Here is a 20,133-nt window from a genome sequence, read left to right as displayed (position 1 = left end):
CCTACACTAATAGCTTAACCAATAAAGTAGCTTCTGAACAACTGCAGTTTACAGCTATTGTTTTAAAGTAAATAGTTCTGATCTCTCACAAATGTCTATACTGATGGGTATATGCTGATACAACTGATCTCTGTGCATGCTCTAAGCCCACTTGACATCTGGATTTGTGACCTAGAAGCCCTATGATCACATTGCAATACCCAAGTCTGAACAACCAAGGCCTCTGAAGTGACCAGTTTCAAAAAGCCACCACTGAGCTTGAGAAGTCCTTTTTATGATTCAAGTGACCTCTGAAGGCCAATGTGTCCAGAGAAATTACAAAATACAATATACAAATACCAAAATTTTACAGTATTCAGTAAATAAGTTTCAACAGACAGTAAGACACCTTTACAGTGCTGGGAATAACCTCTCAAAAAGCACATTCTCTCTTGTTGAGAATAAAAATTCACTGTTTTTTCATACACATGCTTGAAGGTTCATATTTGACACCCTACTCTTCCTCAGCCTATGATGTGGTGCCTTTACCAGCTGTGAAATTCACCAAAATTGTTAATAACAATTAACTACATACAGGCTAAAAGTTCACAGGAATTACAGAACAAGGCATTAGACATTTTGGAAAGTAAAGCTGGAAACCAGTTTGCAGGGAGGTGGAAAGCAAAAGGATCAAATTATACATTAATTCACATTGGTACTGAACTTTAAGGTTCTGAAGGAGAATTTTACAGCTGTTCTGGAGAATATTATGCCACCTTGGCAGAATGCAGTGAACCCTCCTTCCCTTCTCCCCTTTCTTTAAAATTAAATTTCCAACAAGTACTATTAATATAGTAATTTTCTTCCATCAGAAGAAAAGCATTATGTGACTTTCTCTTTCATCATTTCCTTCCCCTTTTTACCCAACCACAAGCAGTTGAAAACAAGCTACTTACTGATGCATTTCTCAAAGTGCCTGTATCTGTATTTACTGTTCCCATAGTATGAGGCTTTTCAAAATACTTCTGTATTAAACATTCAAAAGAGGGAACTGTGTCGCTGGGGTTTATCAGCCATGCTGCAATCCTTGGATCTAACACGACACTATCAGCAACTACAAAAAGAAGTTATTTCTGTCAATCAGAATACTTCGGCTACATCCCACACTGAGAAAGACGTATTTCCCATCATAAATAGACAAGTATTTATACTATGAAAATGTTAAACATTGAATTTGCAGCTGTAACAATCAATCAGTGTCATGACTACATAGGAGTAGCCCAGGGCAGTGGTGGAATCACCATCCCCAGAAAGTGTTCAAAAAACATGGATGGGGCCCTTACTGACACGAGTTAGTGGTAGACTTGGCAGTGCTGGGGTAATGGTTGGACTTGATGATCTTAAAGGTCTTTTCCAACCTATTGGATTTTATGATTCTAAGGAAAAAAAGTAAACATTTTATCTTCTGTTTGTAGTTGCTTTTAAATCCATACAAGAAAGTCTTAATTTGTTCCTGTCAAAAAAACAAGGACCCACTCAAGTTATTCCCAATTCTGACAACTATGAACACCTCTGGTATTTATTTTAGCCTTTCTTCTCGAGCAGAGAAAGTTTTTCTAGGGAACGTGAAATATGAAGCAGTTTGACCTTTTCAGCTCTAGTCAGGACTGCTTGGAGAGCTTTTGTTACCAGTAGAAGCTATGCTTAAATTATTCAATGATTTGATTCCTATTCTGAGAAGAAATACATCATTTTGACATGCCAAGCCCTTGGTCACAACCTCCCCCAAGCAGGTTGCTCCTTTCCATGGTACTAAAACAGTTTTTCCATGTATTTCTTAACCACTAATCTAGTTACTTCTATACCTGGTGATTTAAACAGAAACATCAAAAGCACAGAGATGACAGGATTAGATCATAGATTAGGTAGTTACCTTGTTTCCAGCAAATTTCATTACCATAAGCTTGAAGCAGAGTCCTCAGGAAATCTTTTGCGTTGAAGCAAATAATTGGAACTTTGCAACGCAGCATTTGAGACAACACTTGCCTGCACGGAAGCAGTTTATTAATGCACATTATATCACTACTAGATTCAGGGAATCTATTTACTTTATATGTTTAATTAGCACCTAATACTAAACAGTTAACACAAGACATTTCTTTATTCCTGTATGAACAGAACACTGTATTTGAGTATTAAATTCTTAATTCAGTAATACTGAACTTCATTCTATAATGAACTAAACATTATAGCAGATATGCCTTATCATGCATTCATAAAAAAACCAAATTCTTATTTGATAGTCAAAATTAAATGCATTCTTAATCCAAAACAGCAACTGGCATCCCTGTAATACTTTAATATTCCCAAATAAGATCACAGAGGCTTCTGAATTAATTTAGTGGTGTAAAATAATGATCTAAAGATTACCTTAAATCATGATAAGACAATCTAAATTGCCATAATTGCCTAGTGTTAATAAGCTATTTAAATCTAGAATACTTCATCTATGTCACATTTTTCCATTCCTTTTGAAAATGCCCATAGTTTCCACACCTACACTATTTTATATCAATTTTACCAATTATACCTATTCGTATATAGATTTACTTGTGTTACATTATTTGTGTTACTTTTATAAGCTTCTGGGGGGCAATATAGAAAACTAGCAATTTTTTATGGAGCTTTAAGGTTTATTTCTCTTTGGTGGTATGAAACCACAGTTCTGAGTGTTTGGTACTCATAAGTTGTGTAGCTCACAAGATATTACTGTTTACAGTGTAGAGCCACTATTAAACAACTGCACTATTCTGACAACTAATAATTGCCTATGGGTTTCATCTAAATGCTAATACACTTATTCAAGTCATTATTGAATTTTTACTGTTCATATGCACATGCTTTATTGATATGTTATTCTCAATTTAGAACAACCTCTACTCAAACTAACAAGTTATTAAACTAGTTGTCACATGACTCCAATATTACAGCTAGAGAAGTTCAAGTCACAGTGGAGCAGTGGCAGAGATGAAACTGACAACTGAGTCCAACATCTTGAAAATGAATGCTCTGCAATTTAATAACCCCAATTCAGCAGTTTACAATAAAGCAGTTATTACTGAAAATCATAATATATTCTAATGAAGTTTTAACATGTGACTATTATATCTAAGAATCAGATTCAGTTCTCATTTCTCCCTTTATGGGATGCTATTTCAAAGTTAATAGTAAGGAATAAAAATGGATTTTGGTTATATTAACTAGAAGTTATTAAACAGCTACATAAAGCATTTACTTTAAAAAATTATCTTGCAATTCTGATATAATATTATTACTGAATAGCAGGAAAACTTCATTTGGGATCATAAAAGCCAGTAAAAAGGCATATCGTGTTCAAAAACTTTAAACAGCAGAGCTCAAAAAGGATGTTTACTGTAATAACACCCATCAGAAATGTACCAAATCAGAAATGCACTTCAGGAAATGGAAAACAAGCTACACGAAAGAGAAACCTGGATGAAACTTATTTTGTGGTGCCATATAGCTGTAAGCTGTTCATAAAGGATTACTTGGTGAATATAAACAGCTCCCACCAGAATCCCAATCTGGGGCTGCAGGGCTGCAGCTAGTGGTATGTTGAGCCCAAAGGAATAGTCTATTCTATTCGGTTTATATCAGCCCAGGCTTGCCACATGACTCATACAGCTAATTCAACCTCCTTACACTCATTAAGCCTGTGCCATGTTACCTACATCACTGTTGCTAAAAGCACATGTAATGCAAAACAGCACTTTTTTCCTACATATTCTCACCAAGCAAATCTCTCATGAGCCTGCTTTGCTTGTTCCCAAAGAGATGGCCATTCAATTCTTAAATAAATTAATTTATCATTTTCATTAGCAGCATTCCAAGTACAGTCAGTTGAAGAAGAGTAACTGGGAGAGTAAGGCTGATCAGTCTGATTCTTCACTAACACAACAACTCCTTTTACTGATGAGGTTAAGACCTGTTAAGGGTAATGACAATAGCGTTTCCTCTGACAGATTTTATGCAAACCTATAAAGAAAATTTCCCAAATATTTTACAATATGAAACCTATTATGTACATGAGAGTTACTGCATCCACCACAGCACAGTAGAGGAGCATGCAAGTTTTTCAGCCTTGAAATAAAAAGCCACAGTCACAGACATAGCAAAAAGTGGGAAAAAATACTGCAATTCAGCCTCATTTCAAGTACACAAATGCCTGTTTAGCCCGAGCAGCTTCACTCCTTTTCTTTTTTTAAGGTTTTACTTGGTAAGTAAAAATAAAATGTAGTCATTTTACATAACATAAAATGTTTGCTCATTCTATATTTGAATTTTGGGATGCAATAATACACAAAACTGGAGCAGACTCCACGCTCCCAATGAACACTGTTTTGTGTTTATGAGAGTCACACGCACAGTTCATATGGTTCCACAAAAGTGACTCTAAACAAAACACATCTTTCACTAACCTGCTCTGAGTTGAGCTGTGAAGAACCATCTTGAAATATCATAGTAGTTACAAAAGCTGCTGCCTGGTTTATAGTTTTCAGCAATTCTCTTTTTTCTTCACATCCTAAATTCCTGACATCAAAAGGGAAATTTTCAGAAGACTCTGATTGTCCAGAAGTACAGTCGTATCTTCTCACATGTGAGGAAGCATAGGTCTTTACAGGTAATCTCCTTGTTTTCTCCAAACAAGATATAGGTACATCTTGCTTTCTTTTAAGGGGAGCAGTTACAATCTTTTCACAATCCTTCTGGTTTTTGGCTTCTACAGCAAGATTTCTTTCTTGATATCCCCATGTTGGCAAGCCTATATCCTGGTAACAGCTCGCTCCTTTGGTATCTTGACAGCAAAGTGTTTCATTGGTGTATACTGTCCTGACTATCTGACCAGTGGTATTTATTTCAGGGCTAGTAGATGTTTTTAATAAGGCAATTGTGGACTCATGAAGCTCCTGGAAAAATCAGGAATTATTTAGGGAACCAATTATTCAACTTATTAGGAGAAATACAAATAAACTCACAAGTTCATTTAGATGAGCTTTGAAGGAAGTGATACTCCATGAAAAAGATGTTGATACTAACAAAATAAAGAGTTATTTTAGGGGAAGCACATTACATAAACCAAAATTCACATATTTATTAGTAAGATTATTTTAGTGATTTATATTGTTTATATCCAACCCCTCCACTGTTTGCTTGGTTTTCAATCTAATATTAGTCCAACACTAAAAGTAACAAAGAAACAACTGTAAGATGCACCTAGCCCAGGAGACTGCCCTCCATGGTGACTAGGTTACTAGTGACCATCAAAGAGAGAAAAGACCATTCATGTCCATCTTTAGCTCAGTATTCAGAGCATTCTTCATGACAGCTCCATTTATTGAAGAGTTTTGGCAAGGGACCATAACGGCCACTTTGGAAATTTAAGGACACCGAGTCAACTGGTTCTCCACAAAATTTACAAGACTAAGATGTAACTAAAACATATATGAAAGTTGCACTGAAGATGCATTATCAGGAATATGAGTATTATATTCTACTCCACTTAATCCACTATGCCTAGAACAGCTTTCCTACTCCAGACAGTCCCTGGATCCCTTTACAGCAGCATGCTATTAAAGGGCATTAAGTAAGAAGTTGTATGCTAATGTGATTTTACTCCTTCATCCTGGATTTCCTTCTGAAATTTCCTCAGTATGCCACTGGCCCTAGTATTATGTTAGTGGTTATTTCGTTAGTTTCTTTTACAACCTCTTCAGCTGAGATAGATCCTCTGTCTTCATTTCATAAACAAGGAACTCTGGAACGGCAGCTGGCAACCCTTCCAAGATGCCCCAAGGTAAACCTGTGTTTAACTATTATACAGAGTTGTATTTTCCCTCAATATTCCTCTTAAGCCTTGATCATCAACAGGTCTTAACAGAAGCTGGCAAGCTTTTGACTCCTGAGGCATTCTGAAAGATGATGGATTATGAAGTGATGCGTTTGCAAGCAGCTTCTCAAAGTTTACTTGGACTATACTCTTATATTTACATTTAATTTACTCAAACGAAGAAACCATAAAATAATACAAATATCACCAAGTTGAGCATTTTGCATGTGACATTTTTTAGTAGTCTCCTTCATACTGTCATTTAGCCATACTTCCTTTTTACTGAGCAGATTTTAGTATTTATTTTAAGTTTCCAATAGTCTGTTTTGACTATATCCCTATACTACCTACAAATGTTTTGGCTTTGGAGGGGAAATTCCATATATTTTCTTTTAAAAGCTCCTTCATTTTTTGAAATCACACACAGAGCTTCAGAAAGCTCATAGTCAGAGCATCTTTCAACACAAAGATTTTGAATCTGATTTCACACAATCAAATACAACACAATTTCTCTCATGCGTTCTCCAACTGTTCCACAAAGCAGCTGTCTCCTGATTTTTAGTCTCAGCATCATGCATAAGCTTAATATGCGCTCACTCCACTGAAAAGTAACTGAAGCCTCTAATAATGACTATGTTTTCTGCTCTTGGAGCAGAGTCTCCTTCAGTACCTCTGCTGCCATAACCATTCCTAAAACCAGGGCCTTCTCACTTCAAAGGAACCACAAGTTACTGTTGTACAAGGCTCCCATCCATTCCCCACAATGACAATCTTTGCTGATGAAAGGGCATTGTCCATCTCTATTCCATCAGTATCAACTGAGCAAACCAGAATGGCGAAACCAGAATGGCGAAACTAGAATGGCGAAACTAGAATGACAAAGCCAGTAAGTTTGGGGCTTTTTTTCTGGTTTTGCAATACTCCTCAACCCAGTTCCTGTATTCCCAAACCTCAGAACTACAGAGTCAAAAGAGGAAAGAAGCTTAGACTGCTTGAGATCATATTTCACAGGATCAACTCCACAGCAGAAATACAATTAACAGGTTCTAAGTAAATAGAAAAAGGAAGCTAATAAAGCTTTTTCTATTACCAAAATGAGTAGTGGTTGTTCTGAAGACAAATTACTTGGATTTAGGCTATGTTAATCAAAAAGTGCACACTGCAAAAAGTTGCTATAAATGGAAAAAGAGCATCACATCAGGACCAAATGTTTAAGAGCTGTAGAAAACAAGTAATTTGCTCAACTGTATTCTCCAGTCAATCTGCAAATAGTTGTACTGTTTAATACAGTAGAATTTGAATTGGGATGCTCAAGTAATTATAGAATCAGGAATAAACATTTCTCTGTTAAAGGTTCAAAAATAAGAACAAAGCAATTTAATTATCAAGTCAGAATAATATAGTTGGAACTACAGGTAACCACAGAGAGTAGCAGCAGCTTTCAGGAAGAACTGATCTTCTACTAGAAATAATGACATGGCTGGAAACTGAAAACTTCCAGGATGTAGTTTCATAATTTATGTGGATCTAGGAAAATTTCATTAGACACAGTGAGTCAAAATTATCCTCCTCATCCCTAGAAAAAGAGGTTCCATTACTATCCATGTGCATCCACAGCTGCATGTCTACCTACAAGCCAATTTAATTTGGAGGAAACTATCCCAATCCCACAAAACAAACTGGTTTTCTGCATCTTGAGCAACCTGAATGGACTTGATGTGTGCAACATGCACTAATCAGAGTAAGGAAGGCCATGAAATTATCAGCTGGCACAGGAGCAGTACACTCGCACTATCTGCAACTCATTGATCAAGTCAACAGATCTTACAATCGCAGCCTGAGTTGGGGCTGCCGCAATTCTCCATTCCCATTCCTGCACTGGCTCTCACTCACAGGCATATTAAACCAAATTCAGAGAGATGATTAAATCAAAAACTAAACTTCCTAATGCAAAGTAATTTTTCACATAAATCAGCTCACTTTATGGTTACGTGTTAGTGACTGTTCGGTGACAGAAGTTTGAGAACATTTTTAAACCCCAGTAACTATATAAACATGGCAACCTCATTTATTTCTGACCAATCTGTCATAAAAATAACTTGCTATAAAAAGGATAACAGAAGTGGAGCCAAGACTCTCATAGGTAAATAGATGCCAAGTGCAAAATAAGGCAGGGGAAAGTTAATCATGAGTGCATGCATTATACTGTGATAAAGCTTGTTATGGAAGACCCAGTCTACACCAACATCAAACCTGCTACAGAAAGACTGCTTTTAGTGGTCCTCAATCGTATAATATGCTTGCCTTTTCTTTTTTCAGCTGTGCATCCTTATCACCTAGTTTATTTTCCTTTGTCTTCTCTATACCTTTAAAAAAAAAAGAATGGGAAACATTTTACAGTACAAGTGAATCCAAGAGCAGTACATATAACTTGGGATACCCATACAGTGTACTGACAATGTTACTAAATCTAAACTAATTGCAATAAAATTTTCCATGACAACCACTTTCCTCAAATTAACACCATTCATACCTGAAAGGGCCCTGCAGGTTCCTAAATATGCATATGCAAAAGCATGCTCTGCCCCCATTAAGAAAAAATTAATTCAGATTTGCTATAAAGCAGACAAATTTCCACGGTATTAAAAGGCATTACTGTAATACTATACTCATCTTTCCTTCTTTAAAGAAAACACATTCATCTTGTTCTCTTCACGAAGTTTAACTGTTTTCTTGGAATTAGGGGCAATAATTTTCTTCAGCAAAACACTATTTGCTTATACACATTTAGCGTATCACACCCTACAGAGAAGTGACCATGCTTCATCTGCAGAGGATAATTTTTTTCCTATTCCTCATCTTGTAACAGAACAGGTATCCATAAGACCAGACAAGAACAGAGAGAAGGGAGAATTCAGAGCTGTCAAACTGACATAAAGGCAAGGCAATGCCTAGCAGCACCAGCACAGCTATCAGAGTCCCGTGCCCCAGCACAGCTGCCAGCCTGGCCCACCACTGAGCCACCAGTGGTATTTACCACACAGCACTGAAAGCAGACAGATGCTGTCATGTAAGGAAGGCGTTACAAATGCAGCTCAGGACTCTGAACCTTGCTAAGTGAAACAGTCAGGACATGCCTTCTCTTTCTGCCCTCAACACTGCCCTGCTGCCCCAAGAAGAGGAGAAGCAAGTGAAGACTGGAATAAAGCAACGAGGAACAAAAGGCCAGAAGCATTTGTGGGGCTCTCCAGACTTTGCAGTTAGTTGGGATTTCTTTATCTCCAGATTCTTTTACTGCCCAGCCCACAGACACCTCCATAGGCAAAATATGTGTTTTGTCCCCTTCTAACTCCTGGTCCATACCAAGTAAAATACTCCACTACTCTTTTCAGCTATGAAATTTGCAATGCCAGCAGTAAGACACTTTCTGAACCTAATGTGGAGATGATCAATGTCAAACAAAGCATAAGGTGATCTCTATTTACTGAAGCTTTTTTAAGAACAAAAAACTTTGTCTACGCAAATCAGGACCTGTATATGAAATACTCAAAAAGGCATTTTCAGAGACCAATTAGCTTAGCCTCCAGAAGAAACTAAGCATATTACTTTACAGTATTACATGCAGGTTCATATTTGTCTATGTGTATAATGAGTTATTTAGATCCAGCTCAGACTTCTAACCTGAGCTGTTAGGATAGTGAATCTGGCTGTATTTGTAGCTTCATTTTAGGTTTCTTTTTCTTGACGCTTCCTACAACAATAAAATTATAAGTAAAAAATGACAGTGACTGAGTTTACATTCAGTATTTTTCATTGTTTCACAGCTAGACATTTTTTCTTGCCAAATTCACCCTCTGGAGAAGATGACGACAACTACATTCCTCTCCTTCAGCACACAGTATTCGGTGTGACAGGTATCTAAAGAGCTATGTAACCTCAAATTGCTGGTTTATGAAAAAGTATCACCAGATGGCAGTAGAAACCCATCCTTGCCTCCTAACTCTTTGGAACTAGGTGGAACATTACAAGCTCTACTGTTAAGGTAACCAGAGAATTTCACCCACTAGTTCAACATTGTAGCTATTTGTCCTATTTGAACCCAATATTTACCTTCCAAAGATAGATTTTCCAGTAAGTAGAATTTAATCTTTAAAGATATATCAAGTACAGTTCATTAAAGTTTGAAACAGACCAATTAACATGACAGGGTTTTGGTTTTTATTTTACTTTTATGGGAGGCAAACCTTTTCTTCTCTCCAGATCCATGCTGATCCAGCTAAAGCTATATATATATACACATATATATATACACACACAGACAATTCCCTAAAAACAATTCAAATAAAATTTGCTCCTAAGGCACTAGAAACAATCATAATCACTACATGGAAGGCAACAGCAAGAAAAGCCAGTCATGTGACCTGCTACCACTAAATGCTTATCCTGTTCCTGCACTCCCCAGGGAATAAGGATTTCCCAGCACTACAAAGAAGACAGCAAGATCGTTTGGCTAAAGATACCACATGCCTTCATGGTGTTTTTTACAGCTTGACAGGGTGTGAATGGATCAAGAGTGGACAACATCACATGGTAAGATACCACACAGCACACAGTTCACACTCAAAGACAAAAACATCACACAGGAAAATTAAGGAAAGGAAAATGACACGGTAGGAAGTGGAATAATATTAAACTGAGGCAGAAAAAAAAAATCAGATTTTCTTTAAAATAATCTGGGGTTTGGTCCTAATGTACCATTTTAAAATGAACCCACATCCTGTGATTATCCTGATTTACACTGCAGTGCTACACCATCAGGCTCCACTGATCCAATACTTTACCACTGAAAGAAGAACCTGATCTGGTATTTAATAAGCAAGAGGCTGCAACAAACACCATGTACACAAGAACAAATGCTAGATTTAAATCTCCTTGACCAGATGTTCCGGGATCTAGTTCTCAGGGGAAAACAGATAACTAAAATTGAGCAATACTCTATCTACCTCTTTCCAGAGCTACGAGACTGGCAGACTATGAAATGTACAGGATTAAGAATAAAATTCCATCTTGGAAAACCTCCACAGTACCCACAACATTCTGAGTAAGATTTGCTCAACAGTCAGAGATCTGCTGAGGCACTTTTAACATTACCTAATTCACTCCACCACTGGGACTTCTGTTCACTCTTCCCCCTAGAATTTCACAAGGAGCAAGTTGCCAATGAACATGTGTTTAAAGTACAAACGTGAACCGGGAGAGTTCACAGGCCTTCTGTCAAGTTACCAGTACCTCTAGTGATCTTTAATATCTAGTCCAGAGTCAAGTTAATGTATACATGGAATTTTCAGTATCAGTTAATTAACAGTTTAAAATTCTCATTTAATTCTATACCACTTAGCAGGGACAGGAAGAAACAACAATGAAATTGAGTGCACTGGTAATATCCTAGTTCTTTGCACTCGTATAGCATTATTTAATCAGAAAAGCCCCAGCAAATGTCACAGTTACAGCTTAACTCCTTTTCTAACCCTGAAAACCTGAACTCTCGCCTTTTTCTTCCTTTTAAATAGGGACCAGAGATTTTATACTGGTTTACTTGTTTGGGTTTCGATTTTTCAGCTGAAAATGGAAATGCTTAAATAGGCTAAGATTTACTCACTCTGGTTGTTTTTTCTGCTAGTCTGAACTTCTACAGGAATAGACTGCAAAACTGCCATAATCCTCTGAGCGGTATCAGATAAAGGCACTTTAGAAATCTCACATCCTATGTATGATGTATACCGTTCCATTTTTAAGATTAAACCTAAACAGAAAACACATGCAAATCATGCATTATATCAGGGCCGCCGAACAAGCCGCACTTAAATTCTTTGTTGTTTCAGAAAACACTTATAGAAGACCTCTATTTCTTAAAGTTGGTATAATTGATGTACTCAAGTACTATTAAATCTTAGTAACTTTGAAACAGTTACTATAGTTGGTCAATTTAAGAAGCAGGTCAGTAACATCTAAAGTCTCTAAAGCTTTGACCACAGCTATTGCTTTTCTGGATTTTATCCTTTCTCAAAAAGCAGCTGCTTTTCCAGTTGACCTGTACCCATATCCTATAATACATACGACATACTTGAAGAGTCCGTTGATACAACACATATAGGAGAATAAGAAACAATGGTGTCCATACTGATGACTTGTTTTATTTACAGTTAGACCCGAACAATGTATAAAACTTACCACAAAGACAAAATAAATATCCAACATTCTAAAAAATACTTAAGAGGATGCAAGCTGTAAAGTGAACTGCTCTGCCAAAAACTGCTGTAAGTAAATTACTGCTATACAAGTTAGTAACTGAAGTCCTCTTACTCTGGTCATCTCTCACTAAACCCAGTGCTTGAGACAAGCTTAACCATCAAGGCAATGGTATTTCCTCTGTTTACACGGAAATCTTTTTCTTAGCTCAAGGCCAATGACAGATTGCAAGTTTGAATACTTACAAGTACAGATATTTGTATCCAGACTCAAAGAGGAAGATCCATCAGGCTACATTAGTATTGGCTATCTATCCAGCTCAAATTTACAGTAAGCACGTGAAAGGGAGAGAGAGGCAGAATGGCTTGCTCTGCCTTGACAGATAGAGCAAACTCAGAGGCCAGAAGGTCAATTTAAAATTATTTTTTCTTTGAAGAGCTCAGGATGAATATGGGCTGGTTTCAAGGAATAAGACAGGCCATAACGTAAATTAAGAGATACTGGAATCGTCTTACAGTAGATGGCCATGGTACTTGAAACATTCTGGAACACATTCCAACACATTTCTAGCAACACCAAATCTTCATTGAAAAACTGTAACGGAAACAATCATGGCACATCTGAAGAGGAGAACTATCCTCTTCAGAATGAGCACATTACATTCATGTTCCAAAATCTGGAATGTCTTCTCTACATTTATTTGTCAAATCACACATCAAAGGTTCTTAGCATGCAAGAAAACCTATCCCATGTGTAGAAAATGTCCCTTTTTGTGCTATCCTGTGTGCAGTGGAAATCAACATAAAGGCTAGCAGAAGAGCAGCCTGAATGTGATTCATTCAAATAACCAATGTATTACTTCATATCAAAGAACTGTGACAAAACAGAGATTTGAACTTCATGGGCAGATGCCAAAAGCCATCAAGCAGCATACAACCCAAACCTGGTAACTGGCAGTTAAACATAAATCGCAATGATAGATAAATGTTAGCCTTGATAAAGCATTAGTTATCATTCCATAAGCTTGCAGAGAGTCTACATTAACATGCTTTCCTTTCTTAAAAATACTCTGAAGTTTAAAAATCGAGAACTCCACTGGTGGCAAAATCCTCATCTGCCAGAGCACCGGCTTTCGCCTCAGCCTGCTGCTCCAGCTTCTCCACCATCTCTTTCAAGCGGTCTTGGTCTTTATAAAAATACACATACAAGTTTCTTTCCATTTGATGGAGCTTACTGGACTCTAAAAAGTTTCTCTTTGACTTCACATCGGCCATCAGATCGATAAGGAGTTCATTTAATTTATTTAAATCAGTTTCCAGTTGGTGCAACTGCTCAACAAGTTCCTAACAAAAGACACAAGAGAGAAAAAAATATTACTTTATGTTAATACACTACCTGAACCAGAGACACAAAAGTTTAGTTGCTTTTGGAAGACACTTCTGTTTGTAACTGAAAAGTAATACGGAAAACAAATAAAGGTGCTAAGTAATTCTATTCAATTCATGTAACTTTTGAGCTGCATGTAACACTACTTGCATCAGGTTATGAAAACATAAATTCATTTCCTTGTTTACCCAGCCCTTAGCTGGATAGATGGTTGAATGACATTTTTAAATGCTTACAAGTCTTCCTATTTTACAAGGGAACCAAAAAAAAAAAAAAACAACAAGCACCCCACCACAACAAAAAAGCCAATGCAATTTTAGAATTAAATCATTAATTAACAGCTATAATTTTCCCAACTGTCACTCTTATGACAGTACAGTGCAAGCAGGCTACTCATCTTCTTCCACATTATTTCCTTATTAAAGGTATTGCTTTTCTTGATAAACAGCAGCAATAGAAAGAGATGTCACTGTGTTTTAAGAGGTAATTTGAATCAACAGAAAGGCATTTCATTGATTTAATAACCTGTAATCCCTCCAATCACAAAGTTTCATTTTGTTACAAAAACACTTCTGTATGTTGCAAATTCTCTTGACAGATGTAAGCAATAAATGTATTTTTATGTATTTAACCAAGGAAGTATAATGTAACAGAAGACTACCTCAACCCACTTTTGAGATATCTACAATAAAAAACCATCATAAATTGCATTCAAATACCCCAATTCCCATTTAAAAGAGGCTCTGAACCTATCAGCTGGGAGCTCTGCAGCACGGCTGCCCTACTACAACTGCCCTTCAAAATTCTGATATTCTGGTTTTGTCCACGAGCCACCCATGGACAGGTTTTTAAGGGACCAAACTATACTAAAGTGCTACAGGTAACAGGGGAAAAAAGCCCATCTGAAAGAAAGAGAAATTTAAATGGTTTTCTAGTGACACCATATCCAGATGACGTATTTCCCACACCAGGAACTTACCAGTAACGCAGGACTGGATATGCCTTTGGAAGAAATGAAGTTAGATGCAACAATTTGCTCAGCAACAAGAAATTACTATCTGCCAACACCTACAAAATCCAGCATTTGCTAAGAACAAAGTAAGTACTGCGCCCATCATCATTATGCCAATAAATTTGTTGCTGACATGTGAGAGCCAGTTTGTGTGTCTACAGCCTTTATACCACGTTCTCAGGAAAAGAACATAACATATTCATGTAATAATTTTAATAACTAGATAAGGGCTTACCTGACTGCTGAGTTGTATCTGATTTCCTCCACGATACAGCGCATTATAAAGGGTATCTACATCACTTTCTAGCTTGGACAAAAGGAGAGACTGTTCTTGAGAAGACGCTGCTAGCTGATCTTGTGCTGTAGTACAGTCCTGCTTTAACTTCTGAGCCATCTGCTCCAGGCCTTTGTATGTTTTAAATAATTCTTGGTTTTTATTTTCTCCTTCCAGAAGCTGGTATAGCCTGTAACAAATGAAGTTAGACACACAAACATTTTTAAGTTTCCTAAGCAATCCTGTCATTATTAGCCGAGAGAAAATGTTCATCTTGAGAAGTCAGAGGACTACTAAAGGATAATACTGCTCAGAGTACTCTCACTACACTACTCTTTCTCCCATTGATTTCATTATCCTATCTATTTATAGCTAGTATGTGATGAATATGAGTCCAAAATATTTCAATATTAACAGCAATGAAATACCAAAGTATCAGTTAGTAAGTACAGAATTAATCCAAATAGACATTGGCAATGTGCTTTTGTGAACTACTTCCTGATATTTCCAGGGCTGCAAAGTAAGATACATTTTTTTTAACTGCTGGAAACCAGCAGGCTTCATTGGCTGACACGAATTAACAGCAAACCCTGTAGGGTTTGTAACTCTTTCAACTTCCCTTTCCTTTAAAAAAAAAAAAAATAAAACCAAACCAAACAAATTGAAAAGTAGCCAGACAGCATTCAATGATTTGGAGACATTAATAATAAACCTGAACAAAAATGTTACAGGTTGCCAATGCAAACACAGTGGAAGCAAAATTAATGCTGCCTAATTCTTGCCATTATTCACTGGGCAAGCCCATACTCAGTTATCACTTAATTATTAAAAAACACTTAAAGCACAGTTTTAACAGAGGGAAAGTCTGGTTTTAACACACCTATAATTACACAGCACACCTCATCAAAAGCTTGAGAGCCTTGATGTGACAGCAACACAGTGCATATTCCTACTGTATCACCTGAGCTACAAGACTTCGTTACTTAGCTGGTGAAAAACCAGATTCCTCCATGGGGACAGGACACTTAAGACAGATGGCAAATCAAGCCGTAAAACTGAGCTAAACACATTTCCCATGTTGAAGAAGTCGTTCCTCTCTTCTACCACACGGGGGGTTTTGCAGGCTAAGCTGATGAGGCCATGCATATGATCTGGAAAATCACTATCATTTACAGCTCTCTAGATCTATACTTCTAGAATAACGTTCAAGAGGTCCTAGATCAGGGCACTATAAAAGACAGGTCTGGCTTTAAACTTTCGTTATATTCTGGGTGCTGCTTAGGAATGCTTCAGCAATATTAAGTCTGATAATTGAACAGTTCTGACTCAGGCAAACCTGAAAAGAATTTCAAAGGATAAGCAAGAGGCTAGTCTCATATCTTGAAGGCTTCGGTTCTTCAGAATTCAAAATACTAATTAGCAAGTAACTAAGAACTAAGCAATACTAAAGGCTTGCCTAAGCCTTTATCTCCCCAATATTACGGCAAAGTTCAACAGTGACTATAAAGCTTACCTGAAAGAAAAACCATCCTTTGAACTAATAGTGTTTCTTGGCTGTGCATGTTTAATTTGCTCAGTTATCGCCTGTAGGCTTTGTTGCAACTCATCAGTGCTCTGTTTTAGGGATTCTACTAACTTCTCGAGTTGACAGGAGATCTCCTTATTTTTCTTGAACTCCATTTCACAGGCTAGCTGAATAAGCTCAAGTGATGCTTTCTGTCTTATCAAACGTCTGAATATTTCATCTTGTCTTGAAGCACGATACTCCTGCTGAGCAATCTGATGCTCCAAGTAGCATTTCTCCACAGGCGCACTCAGAAGTAGTGCCTTCTCCTTCAGAAGGGGCATCAGCTCTTCATTGTTTATCCGAGTTATATCTTCTTTAATTGTTGAAATTTCATCATTTAAACTAGGTATTTTGGCACTGAGGTTTTCTTGTTTCCCAATATCCTGCATAAAACAAAGTATCTGTCAGTATCTTCCTGGTTCCCTCCAAGCCACTCCCCTAACACATTTCTGCAGTTCCCACAAGATTCATGTACTTGTGCTACATCAAAATCGCTGCATCTTTTCTATCTACAAAATTAAATGAGAATTTCACAGGCAGTTTTACAGAACTTGACAACATAAGGCAAATACAGGCTTACAATGTAGGTAACAAATGTATCTCAATAAATAGTAATTTCATTCTTTTGCAAGGCCAGGAAACAGTTATTCTGGTAAAAACAGAAGAGCTGTATTTTACTAAGCACCCAGATTTCAAGCATGTCTGACTGAAATCTCACACACAATTTTTGATAGTCAGTCAGCCAATTATCAACACTGCTACCAGAATCAATCTTTTTCAAATGACTCTAATCAATCATGTCCTATATGCTAGTCATCCATAAATGACAGCACATAAACTGACATAATGCCTTAAGTTAGTCCATGACTGGTATAAGCTAATATTTTTTCTTCTATTACAATTTCTTCACATTCTTAAATTCCAGTAGCCATATCTGCCTGTCACTCACTTGTTAAGAGGTTTTGGGAGCTTCAACTATCAGATTCATTTATTTGGTACAAATACTTGAGTTTCAAAAGAGACAGTGAACTAAAACTTCTTAAGTTTATACTACAGAATATAAACAGGAACATATTAATCATATTAGCTCCTCAATGCCACAAAATGTCAAGCAAAGTTAAGCTTTTGTTTGTTGTACAAATAATTGAGAGCCAGCTGTAATTTGAAATTACAAAGTTAAAACAAACTAGAACAGTACTACTAAGTCCTAGGGGTTTTAAGGTAGTTTTTAATTCTGGACAGCAGCATTAAAGGTACTCTGCCATACCGAAGAATTTCTAACTATAGAAACTGGAGCTATTTCACAAGAGTTTCATGATCAAGACTAAAACTTGTACAATCTCACTATGTAAAAACAGCCGAAAGAACAGTAACTCAGCAATTCCTTTTACTACATCCAGTTCAACATGCCTGCTTGTTTTGAACTCCACTACCTTCTGTCACTTTTTGTGACTTACCTTGTTGTTTAAGGACTGCAGCATGCTCTCTGCGCAGTTTATAGCTGAATTAAGGCTCTCCTCTTCAGCTTGCATCTGAATTAGCTGATGTTGAGCACAAATATATGCTGTCTGGAGCCTGGTCACCTCTCGAGTCTCCTCAGAGATTTCATTAGTCTCATCACAAGCATCTTCTTTGCCGGTATCTGCAAACTGAAAGCTGCCTTCATGTGAATTCTCAACCCATTTAGACACATTCTGATCAAAATTTTTCTTTATGTATGAGCTAAGGGCTGCAGATCTTTCTTCTTCCTGAGCCAAATACTTGTCCAAAGAAAGTTGGGAAAAAAACATTGGCTGTAGATCTGACCCTTGTTCTGAATCTGAAGCAGTGAAGTGAGAGGCCCATTTCTCAGCTGCATCCGTAAAAGACAGCAGTTCATTGTTAAGTTCATTAGTTGCTGCAGTAAACACTTCCAATCCTTCTTTCAATTCTTTATGTGCTTCATTCTCTCTGCTTTTTAACGTCTGTAACAGATGACTGTTTGCAGAAACCATCATTTGAAGCTTATTATGCCGATGAATCTGAAGTTTTTTTAACTTCTGAAGAGTTTGAAGCTCATCCTCTAATTTCTTCAGTTCCTCCTCCTCTTGGCTACTGCTCTTTGAATCCACAGGCCTCAGAGTTTTAAGGACTTCGTCCAGTGCATTTCCTTCCAAAATGGGCTTACCAGACTCACAAAGATTATCAAAATCTTGCAGTTCTTGTTCAGATACCACATACTGCTCATTTACATTTCCACAAAACCACTCCAGGAATGATCTGCTTTCTGAAGATTCAACCAGCCAGTCAAAATCGTCTCCTTTAAGCTCATCAGCTTTTGGATATCCAATTTTCTTAAGCATTGCCACAAAATCATTTCCGCAACTCATGATTAAAGTTTTAGGGGCTGTTTTTTTTTTGTTTTTGCAAGCAGAAAAGATCCAAATACATGGAAAAAATCTGGGGTATTATTCCAATTGTAATTTTGGGGTCATTTTAAATGAACATTCAGTATTTTAATAAAAAGAGTCTGCACGGGGAAAAGCAAGTGTCAGATCACCCAGAAACCTGAATGCTATTCTGGATTAGATATTTAAAAACTAGAAACCAATCCTTATTTCAGGGATATCGTAATATAATTTTTTCATGAAATCAGGACACATTTTTACATCAGTTAAATCCCTGATCTTTGCTAACACTTGTGTTTTTCCTTAAGTCACTTAAGTTAATTGTAGTATTTTGTTTTAATAGTAAATTTAAAAGAAACAAGTGTAAATATTGGGAAATTCACTGGGCAGTGAAAGCAATTCACTTATATAGTTTTACTCACATAAAATAAAACACCCACCCACAATCAACTCTTCCAAAGAGAGAGGAGCTTTCAGCTTGTTCTAAAAACTAACGAACAGTGAGGTTACACCACACTCTGAGATCTTCTTTATAAAGATTTTACTTCTGCAACAAGCAGAATCTTGTCTTCTGAACCTTCATGTTAAAGTTTCCTCTGCAAACAGAACAAGAAATGCTTTAATGTGAAAATATCTCAACATAATAATGCAGGGGTTTGACCAATTAGAAAAAAGTAAAATTAGGATCAGTGTAAATACTCTCATGAAAATAGTCACAACTTAAAAATCACAAGAAAAAGGAGTTTCAAGCTCTGCTGTTTCCCTGCAACCAAATCAGCTTTGGGACCCTAAAGTGAGCACAGACAGCAAACAGGACAGGGGGGTTGGAACTAGATGATCTCAAGGTCCTTTCCAACCCAAACCATTCTATGATTATCAAGGAAGCCAGAAGGCCTTGCCTGCAATTCTGTGGTAATATCCAGCTTGGTTTGTTGGGCTTTTATTTTAGTTTGGTATTACTCAAGACTTTGTTTCTAGAACATGCATCCCACAAAAAACCCCACTCTGTCAGCCAGCCTGGAAGGCATGAGCGCTCAACAACTAAAAGCACCCTTCTGAAATTCGGTGTGTATTTAATGCAGCTTAGAGTTACGCATTCTACAACAAGCAGAATTTGTTACGCAAGTTTTATGTCCCAGGGCAGCCTTCCAACTGTCCTCTGTCTTCCATGCTAAAATAAGGCTAATCAATACAAAGGAGGACACGTAGCTTTATGTACGCGTATGCGCTGACGCTCACGCCGCCATCAAACACAAGTATCTTCGGACCCCTGAGGAAGGTAGCCACCATCCCCACCCCCATCCCCATCCCGGGACCCCGACCACCCCAACCCGCACACGGGACCCTCAGCGAGGAGCACGAACACCCTCC

At 37.2% G+C, this 20,133-nt stretch overlaps 2 protein-coding genes across 2 annotated transcripts in view; both read right to left on the bottom strand.

Moving 5' to 3' along the window:
- POLN (polymerase (DNA directed) nu) overlaps positions 1-11,676 on the bottom strand; it is a 92,318-nt gene extending 80,642 nt beyond the window's left edge. Inside the window, exons 1-6 of the mRNA XM_010023073.1 lie at positions 11,547-11,676; positions 8,192-8,253; positions 4,479-4,967; positions 3,792-3,985; positions 1,913-2,025; positions 936-1,093 (exon numbers count right to left, since the gene is read on the bottom strand). Of these exons, the coding sequence (XP_010021375.1) occupies positions 936-1,093; positions 1,913-2,025; positions 3,792-3,985; positions 4,479-4,967; positions 8,192-8,253; positions 11,547-11,676 (1,146 nt within the window). The remainder of the gene's footprint in view (positions 1-935; positions 1,094-1,912; positions 2,026-3,791; positions 3,986-4,478; positions 4,968-8,191; positions 8,254-11,546) is intronic.
- A 1,536-nt stretch (positions 11,677-13,212) lies between these two features.
- Positions 13,213-18,744, bottom strand: HAUS3 (HAUS augmin-like complex, subunit 3). Its single transcript, XM_010023074.1, has 4 exons — positions 17,833-18,744; positions 16,322-16,758; positions 14,770-14,998; positions 13,213-13,479 (listed from the first exon to the last, which is right to left on the bottom strand). The coding sequence occupies exons 1-4, from the start codon at positions 18,742-18,744 to the stop codon at positions 13,213-13,215; spliced, it is 1,845 nt and encodes a 614-aa protein (XP_010021376.1).
- Between the last annotated feature and the right edge of the window lie 1,389 nt (positions 18,745-20,133).

Source organism: Nestor notabilis, unplaced genomic scaffold (genome assembly GCF_000696875.1).
Source record: "Nestor notabilis isolate BGI_N333 unplaced genomic scaffold, ASM69687v1 scaffold3001, whole genome shotgun sequence".
Lineage (NCBI taxonomy): Eukaryota > Metazoa > Chordata > Aves > Psittaciformes > Psittacidae > Nestor > Nestor notabilis.
This window is presented reverse-complemented; position numbering and strand designations above follow the sequence as displayed.